The 8,061-nt window shown below is 54.0% G+C and overlaps 2 protein-coding genes across 3 annotated transcripts; one reads left to right on the forward strand and one right to left on the reverse strand.

Moving 5' to 3' along the window:
* Positions 1–228: 228 nt before the first annotated feature.
* On the forward strand, positions 229–1,523 carry LOC115501694 (C-C motif chemokine 13-like). Of its 2 annotated transcripts, none has more exons than XM_030296847.1 (3): positions 229–308; positions 873–977; positions 1,418–1,523. In XM_030296847.1, the coding sequence occupies exons 1-3, from the start codon at positions 229–231 to the stop codon at positions 1,521–1,523; spliced, it is 291 nt and encodes a 96-aa protein (XP_030152707.1). The 2 variants fall into 2 exon arrangements, with proteins under 2 accessions (XP_030152707.1, XP_030152706.1); XM_030296846.1 differs by having other exon boundaries at positions 229–304; positions 863–977.
* Positions 1,524–3,545: 2,022 nt separating this feature from the next.
* Positions 3,546–6,316, reverse strand: CCL1 (C-C motif chemokine ligand 1). The gene is made up of 3 exons (XM_030294778.1): positions 6,241–6,316; positions 4,927–5,038; positions 3,546–3,792 (listed from the first exon to the last, which is right to left on the reverse strand). The coding sequence occupies exons 1-3, from the start codon at positions 6,314–6,316 to the stop codon at positions 3,696–3,698; spliced, it is 285 nt and encodes a 94-aa protein (XP_030150638.1). The 3' UTR covers positions 3,546–3,695.
* Between the last annotated feature and the right edge of the window lie 1,745 nt (positions 6,317–8,061).

Genomic DNA, 8,061 nt, shown 5'->3' on the forward strand with positions numbered 1-8,061 from the left:
GCTTCCTTCTTGAAATTCCTGGAAAACGCTGGTAGCCAACCCCCAGCTCAGCAGATTCAGGAGCGCCCTGCATCTCAACTTGACCATGACGCGGCCCAGGCAGTCGTCCCTCTGGCAGCCCCTGCCCTCTCTGCTTCCTTATAAAAGGCAGGCAGGGCCACCAGCATTGCAGAGAGGCTGAGACCAGCCCAGAAAGTTCCAGATCTCACGCCCCAGCTCCCTGCGGTCATGAGGGTCTCCGCAGCGCTTCTGTGCCTGCTGCTGGCAGCTGCCGCCTTCAGCCTCCAGGCGCTCGCCCAGCCAGGTAAGCCCCTCTCTCCCTCCTTCCCGCCCTCTCTCCTTCTTTTCCTTTTCCTCTCCTTCTAGGAAGCCCAAAGCCAAAGTGTCCCACTTCTGAGCCTATCAGAGCCCTGGGAATCCTCAGAGCTTCACTTGAACGTCTAATTTTAAAGACAGAAAGCTGAAGACCAAGCTGGGGACAGAGGGGTCCTACGCGTCCACCCCCAGCCATTGCAGAGCCAAGATAAAACCTAAGCCGTTCACCCCAAATCCAGGGCCTTTTTTTTGACCCTGGCCGACCTTCGCAAACTCGGCACACGGAGCGCCAGAGCCAGGACCTGTCACACTGGCCTGCCCCTGTCTGCAATGACATGTCCGCACCATGCAGCTGAGAGAACCTTGAGCCATGTGGTCCAGGTCTCACCCCACCTCGGGGCTTCGGGCAGGAGCACTGGACCTGGGGTGGATAAGATCCATTTCTGCCTCTTTCCTTTCCTGTCCCCAAAGATGCTTCCTGCCCTATTCAAGCTGAGAAAAACCTAGCGCCTCCGAAAAGGCTTTTTCTTTGTGACTTTATCTCTAGGTGCATTCAGTGCCCTGTTCCCTTGCTGTTTCACGTTTAACAATAAGAAGATCCCCTTGCCGAAGCTGACGACCTATCGAATCACCAGCAGCCACTGTCCCCAGACAGCTGTCATGTAGGTAGAAAAACGCTGCTCACCCGCTCCCTGACCCCACCCCACCCCACCCCACCTCATTCCCACATCCCCGCACCTGAAGTGCCACACCAGAGGACAGGCATCAGACCAACCCAGGATCTTATACTCAGGGGGTACGATTTTACCGGACTGTGATTACACTGAAAACAGGCCCAGAGAGGGCTGTTTTCCCCTCCACACCCCCTCCCACCCCCGCTCCCCGAATGGGCTTGCAATCTCACAGTTGCTTTGTCTGATGCCAGGCCAGCTTCTCTGGGGCCTCTAAGAACAGCGACTACCTCCAGAGTCCCCTTCTTTCCACACCCCCCCTCCCTCCTGTCCCAGGGAGGATCCCTCACCTGGAGCAGGTGGGCCACGCAGGGTTTAGAGCACAGTGAGTCCTCTCTGGATCTAACTGTGCAGCCCTCCTGCATCCACAGCTTCAGGACGAAGCTGGCCAAGGAGATCTGTGCTGACCCGAAGGAGAAATGGGTCCAGGAGTATGTGAAACAGCTCAGTCAAAAATCTCATGCCCTGAAGCCTTGAACTCGTCCAGCCACACTAAGACCAAGCCAGAGTGTGAGAAACGACGATTTATTCACCTCCAGCCTGCCCGGCTATACCCTGGACTAATTTTACTGTAATTTTCAAACAAGGTGCTTTCCATATTGTGATGCAAAAAAAAAAAAAAAAAAAAAAAAGTACCAGGTCTTAAGTAATATTTAATGTTATTTGAATTACTGCCGGCCTTGGGGTTGTTTTTAATATTGGTGATCTTTTTTTAAAGCAAGGCCTTGAGCCAGCTGCTTCCCGTCATAAGCCCCAGTTCCCTGACCTGTAAGCTGCCAGCAGTGGGTCTGTCTCTGCCTAACTCCCCAGCCATTGTATGGGCTTCCAGATCTTGGGTTGCTGCGATCCGGGGAGGGGAAGACCTTGCGAATGTGAAGTGTAGCTAACTAGGTTAGTGCAGAAAGGAGAAGGCCATTGGTAAGACTGTGGGCTTGTTGCAGAAAATACATTTTGTTTAAAATCTCCTAAGGGTGTTCTCTTGGGGAAGCGTCACTTCCAACCAGTAGGGGGCGCTCCCAGGCGCAGGTGGCTGGCGGAGGGCGCTGGAGGAATGCGGCCGACCTGGGGAGGCCCTCGCGAGGTTGGTGGCTGGCCGACCTGGGCTCATCGGAGTGTCGCAGAGGGCCTGGATCAGCAGCCCAGCATGTTCTAGAACAATTACTCCGGCCCCAGCATCAGCTTCTAACTGGTCTCTCTGCCACCATGCCTCCCCGCTCCAAGCGGTCCTCAGAGTAATACAGACACTACGTGCACCTGACCTCCAGGGGAAAACGAAATGACCCGGTCCTAGTTGGTAGCGACCCTGAAGGATGCCAGAGCGCAGTCACGGCAAAGATTCTTCTAGAGGAAGCACAGGATGGAAAGGAAGGGAGAGGGGTTGGAGTTTGGGGTTCCGGGGACGGAAGAGGTAGAGTCCTTTAGAAAGGAACGTTGAGGCGGGGCTGTAGAGGGATTGGAATATCAAGGGGCGGGCGGGCGGAGTTTGCAATCTGTTCTGAAGGCAGGAGGGAGGGGCCGAAGGCCTCAAGAGCCATGGAGAGGGCAGAGGCATGCCAGGGTGGGTGGCCTGTGACCCTGGGCTGGGGGGAGTTGGCAAAGGAGAGCTGAGAGCAACTTACTGCCCTGCGGTAGTCCTTACAAGAGAGGATGGGAGGAAGCAGGGCGGTCGTGGGGGCAGAAGGGAAGAGGCAGTTTAAGAAGAGTGGGCCAGACAGACACTGTGCTGCCAGGGAAAGGAGAGAAGTCTCTTTTAGAGCAGCCATGAGGACTTCTCCCCTAAGGCCACTCCTTTAAGGGCACCAACCCTGAGACCCAGAAGCCACATCCCTCCCTTGCTGTTCTCCCCGGAGTCCCACACTGCACCAGTCGGGGACTGGTTTGACAGGGACGGGGCCTCCACTTCCCCTATGTGTCCACCTTGCATGCTGTGTCAGGCTGTCACTTGCCATCTTGGGACACAGGGGAGAGTTCTGGCCTGAGAGGCAGGAGCCCCAGGCTCTACCACCAGACCTGACCCTGACTCTCTGTGTATCCTCTGGCCTATCTCTGTCCCTCTCCAACCCTCAGTCACCTCATCTGTAGAATGGGCCCAGCAACGTCTTACAGGCGGATGACCTCACAAGATCCCCTCCAGCTAGGGCAGCTGTGACTTTGGGAACCCCAACCCTGAGTTCCCGTTTTCTGCTTCACCGTGCCTTCCTTCCCCGTGCCCCACCCCCCCCCGCCAAACCTGGAAGCAGAGAATCTACATCACTGTCCTGAATTAATGTTCCCCCCACGCCCCAAGAAAAGGCAGTCAGCTGAGACATGCAAGTCATTTATTGTCTCTGTTGATAAGAAGTCAATTCTTCTGGCACCAACCAGTCTTCCCCACCCCCACCCACCTGGCTCCTGGCCCCAGCTTCTCAGTGCCAATCAAGTTTGCATCCGAAATCCCTGTGGGATCCAAGAAGCCCAGGGAGGCAGGAATTGAAGATTCTAGCATTTAAATATATAAAGTGCAACAACATAGCTTATTAAGACTGAGTCAACCCTCTACGACCTTGCAAAGCTGGGCAGAAGGACGGGCATAGGGTCAGGGGCTGAGGCGGGGGACAGGTGAAGCCATGCGGTCTTCAGAGTCCAGGATGGAAGGAAATCCACTTGTGTTTACTTTAGCAGGCATGGTTTCTTGGACTTTAAAGATTGCTTAACCCATTGGGCTGTCGGCAAGACACAGGTCTCTCTGCCTCCCTTCAGCTTGATTCTGTGGGAAAAGAACAAAGGAGGAGCCGAATCACCTTGAGTTGCCCCCTGGGTGCCACACACAAGTCCCATCTCCCCCTCCTTGCTGCTGGGTTCCCCGAAGCTTCTCTCTTTGGGCCTGTAAAATGAAATTGTGGCATAAGACCTGCGGCTTGTACACTGGGAAGAACTCCCAAACCTCGGGAAGAGCTTATTCAACTGAGTTTCTCCCTTTTCTGGAGAGTGTGACTTGTTGTATTAGGGCAGGGTAAGGGCTGCCGACACTCTGAGGATTAGGTAGTATGGAAATTTCTGTCCTAGACCATCTATGAGGGCCCTCGATCCATCTTTTCATGTGTCTGTGTCCATCTGGAACCCTCAGTCATTGCTTTAGATTCACTGTGTGTGTGTGTGTGTGTGTGTGTGTGTGTTTCTTTTCTAACCTGCCCACCTCTTTAACTTGGCTGTTGTCCAACCAAACTATAGACCAATTCTAACTTTAATTATCTGTGTGACCTCAGACAAATATCTCTACTTCCCTGAACTTCACTGTTCATGATAATGAAAATGGGTGCCCCAAAAGGGTTAGCCAAGATCATATACATGAATGCTTTCTAGATACTGAAAAGCGGGGGTAAGCTACCTCAGTCTAACTTTCTAATGACCCTATGATGCGACTGTCATCTTAACTCCATTTCACAGATAAGGAGTGCAGAGGAGTGCCCAGACAATGAGGTGCAGAAGAGTTACCCGCCCAAGGTCAACCAAGATTATAGGTTGGCAAATCCCGAGGCAGGAAATAATTGTGACCCCCTCACTTTTCCCACTACACAGTAATTCCTGGAGCTTTTAAGCAGTCCCTTCTTCTGGACATAAAATATCAGGATATAATACTTGGCACCTTGGAGTTCCAAGAAACCCAAGTCACTGTGGGAGCGCAGGGGCATCCCTCCTGGCACCTGCTAAGAAGCACGGCGCTCCCCCTGGCGCCCATGCTGGGCTCTGCACACCTAGATCTTGGCGGCCTCGCTCCAGGTTCGGAAACCAGAATCTGGTGGAGCATCGCCATCTAGCGTCTGCCATTCTAATTCCAGGTGGGCTGATTTCTGGTCCCTGGAGGAGGGAGTCAGGAACTGACCCAGGGAGGGCCACTCACATTAGACTACTGCGGGAGCACGCGGAGCTGGTGTTTTTGTAACATTGGATTCTCTGCGAGGAAATCTTCTTCTCCACAAACGTGAAGCAACAGTTGGAGGACGATACGTGCACTAGAAGAAAAACACAAAAAAATGGTTTGCATCTATTTCTTAACCTGGACGTTGTTCCTTTTATCCAAGTGGTTAGAAACAAACAAACGAACAAACAAACAAAACCTTTTGGGACAGGCTGAGGCTTGGGGACTACATCCAGCCCAGTGCAGTGCTGTCTCATCAGCCACCTAGTTCTGTAGGTAGGCAGAGGGTCAGGACATTGGGGTTCAGATCCCAGCTCCCTCCAATCCAGCTGTGTGGCCTTGACCAAGATGAGCCCCCATCTGGGCCCCAGACTTCCCATCTGTCAAATAGGACTTTTTGGACTGATTTTTAAGAAGCTTCCAGTTCTGACATCCCACCATGAGTGTATGGTTCTGGCCCAATATTTGGGTTCAAGGGCTCAGGACTCCACATTCTGGGGGCCCAGTGAGCCTGGTGCAGACAGGACAACTGTGGTCTGTGGTTTTCGGTCAAGACTAAGAATGGTTCAAGGAGTTCAAACGGATGAGATGACCAGGGAAGAGCTTTCAGGAACTGAGATGCTCTCCACCCCCTCTCTAGAATGCCCTTTACCCAGGCCCTCAGCCCTGTCCAGGCTCCACCCCCAACTCGGCCACTTTACACACTCTTTGCCACCCCCCACCCCCCAAGAGACTCAAATTCCAATCCTGGCTCCTTCCTCCTCGTTTCATTGTCTACGCAGCGTTTTTCAGGTGCCTGGAATTAGATCAGTCTTCTTTCCAGAGCCCCGAGGGCAAGCATTATCAATCCCATTTTTCCAGCAGGGAACACAGAGTTTGAGAGGTAAAGTGACTGGCCTGAGTCACTGGGCCAACACTTGCCCGACAGTGACTAGCCACCCGTTCTAGTCTCAGTCCTGACTTTACACTCTGCCTGTTATCTGTTCCCCGGTAGAGGCAGGACCCAGTCCCTCCTCTGGGCCTCAGGCCTCCTGGCTTGCCTAAATAGCCTCAGAGCTCCCTGGATGAGGCAGGGCCTGCTTCGGCTGAGGCTGGCAGCTGAGCTGTGGCTCTGGCCTAAACACCTTCTCCCTCCGGCCCCTTGCCCCTACCGCATCCAAGTCCTCCATTCACCCTCTTCAGGAAGAATTCTTCCAGGAGGAGGGGAGACAGAGGCCTTGAGTTCAGGGCAAGCCCTGCCCACAAGCCCAGAGCACCCTCCCCAAGGAGGAGCGTAGTGACGCCAACCACACTCACTGCTCCTGCTGTCCGCCTCGTGCAGCCACATCCCAGCCAGCAGCAGGCACACCAGGGCCACGGTGATGAGCTTCATCCTGGGGGGTCTGGCTCAGACCTCCTTGCAGCGGTCTCGATGTGTCTGGTGAAGCTAAGAGCTCTTCCCTGGCCCATGCTGCGGGGCCCAGAGCTTTTATTCGATGACCTGAGTGGGGTTTCCCAGCCCCTGGTGCAGAGGCGGGGAAGTCACAGGGAGGAGAGATGCTTACTCATGCCCAGTGACCACATGGAACACTCCTTTCCCCACCTCTCCTGGGTAGTGTGCAAGGTATGGGGAAACTTCTCCGAGTGCAGGAGCAGATAAGGATCTTGAGAAAATGAGTAGGAGCCGTCCCGGCTGAGTGGGAAGTGGAGACAGGAGAAAGGAAGTTGCCTGTTTGTGGCTTCTCTGACCCCACATCCTTCTGGCCCGGGCCGGAGCGGCTGGCCCGGGACATGGTGGAGAGGAGGGCCAGGGCTGAGGCATACCTGTGTTTTAGCCCCGTTCTGCAGGAGAGAAGTTGCACAAACTCACATATCCCAAGTCACACATGCGCTGCAAGGTGGAGAGAGTGACACACATCCCGAGGGTGTGCCATGAGAGGTAAATCTGCTATGTCACGTGCCTGGCCCAGATCGTTGCCATTGCTATTTTTTCAATCACTCAACACTCCTCAACAGCTTGCTCTGCCCTAAATCCCCAGGGAGCCCCAGGAAAGACAGCTACCGCTAACGGGTGGTGCCTCATCTTGACCTGGCTGCCCTTAGACTCACAGATTAACAAGTAAAAGCCACACAGTGTGAGGCCTGCAGTGGATGTGCCATCTGGAGGGGGACGGGAAGGACCAGGAACTGCCCAAGGGCATCCAAAAGGCCGCCCAAGGGAATGTTCTTCACACAGAGCCTCCTGCAGAAGGGCTGAAGTAGGAAGGGGCGTGCCAACAGAGGAAGGGGCTTGAGTAAGGACAGGGAGGCATGGGGGACCACACTCCTTGAGGGTGTGGGGGTAAGGAGAGTGGACTGAGTAGGGAAGTGGCAGGAGAGAGATGCGGCTGTGTAGCCACAGAGTGGCCAGGTCATGCCAGACACCGTGAGCAGTGCTTGGCACAAACAGCACATAGTAGTTGCTCCAGAAAAGGTCGCGGGGCCGAACCCATGTATTAAAACCATGAGGCCGACGTGCATTAAATAACCAGAGAGGGCTGGTGAGGCTGATATACTTTGCTCGTGCACCCTCTACCTCAGAGATCTGCGTGGCTCCCCATTGTCATTTGGATGGAGCGCAGGTGCTCCCCTGGACATTCATGGCTCCTCGTGCTGTCTCCACATTTGAATATCTGTAATTCCCCCACATGCCACAAGCGTCCCTACTGCTAAGATCTTGCTCCTACTGGGACTTCCACCTGCAGGGCCGTCCTCATGGTCTCCCTCAGTGGGCTTTCTGCTCTTTTCAAATGCCACTGTCCCTGTATAGAGCCTCTGCCGTCCCCACCAGATGGGCACTCGGCCTCCTTCAAAGCCTCCTGGATCACTCCCCCGAAGGTCTTATATCCCTGCGAGTCTCCCACCCCAGCCCAGTGTGTTCTCCAAACTAACACCTGGGTGGGAGTCCTGACAAGTGGGAATTGAATGGGCCCTCAAAGACCATCTGCAGCAGGCACTTTTAAAGCTTCCTGGGACAGCTTTTGAAAAAAATGCAAATACCAGAATCTGAATCAAAACTTGGTGCCTCTACATGTTGAAGGAAAAAAAAAAAAAAAAAAAAGAAACCTCTGGGACATTCAGACACCAGAGGATCACGGG

The sequence above is a fragment of the Lynx canadensis genome, chromosome E1 (assembly GCF_007474595.2).
Source record: "Lynx canadensis isolate LIC74 chromosome E1, mLynCan4.pri.v2, whole genome shotgun sequence".
In the NCBI taxonomy this organism is placed as follows: Eukaryota; Metazoa; Chordata; class Mammalia; order Carnivora; family Felidae; genus Lynx; species Lynx canadensis.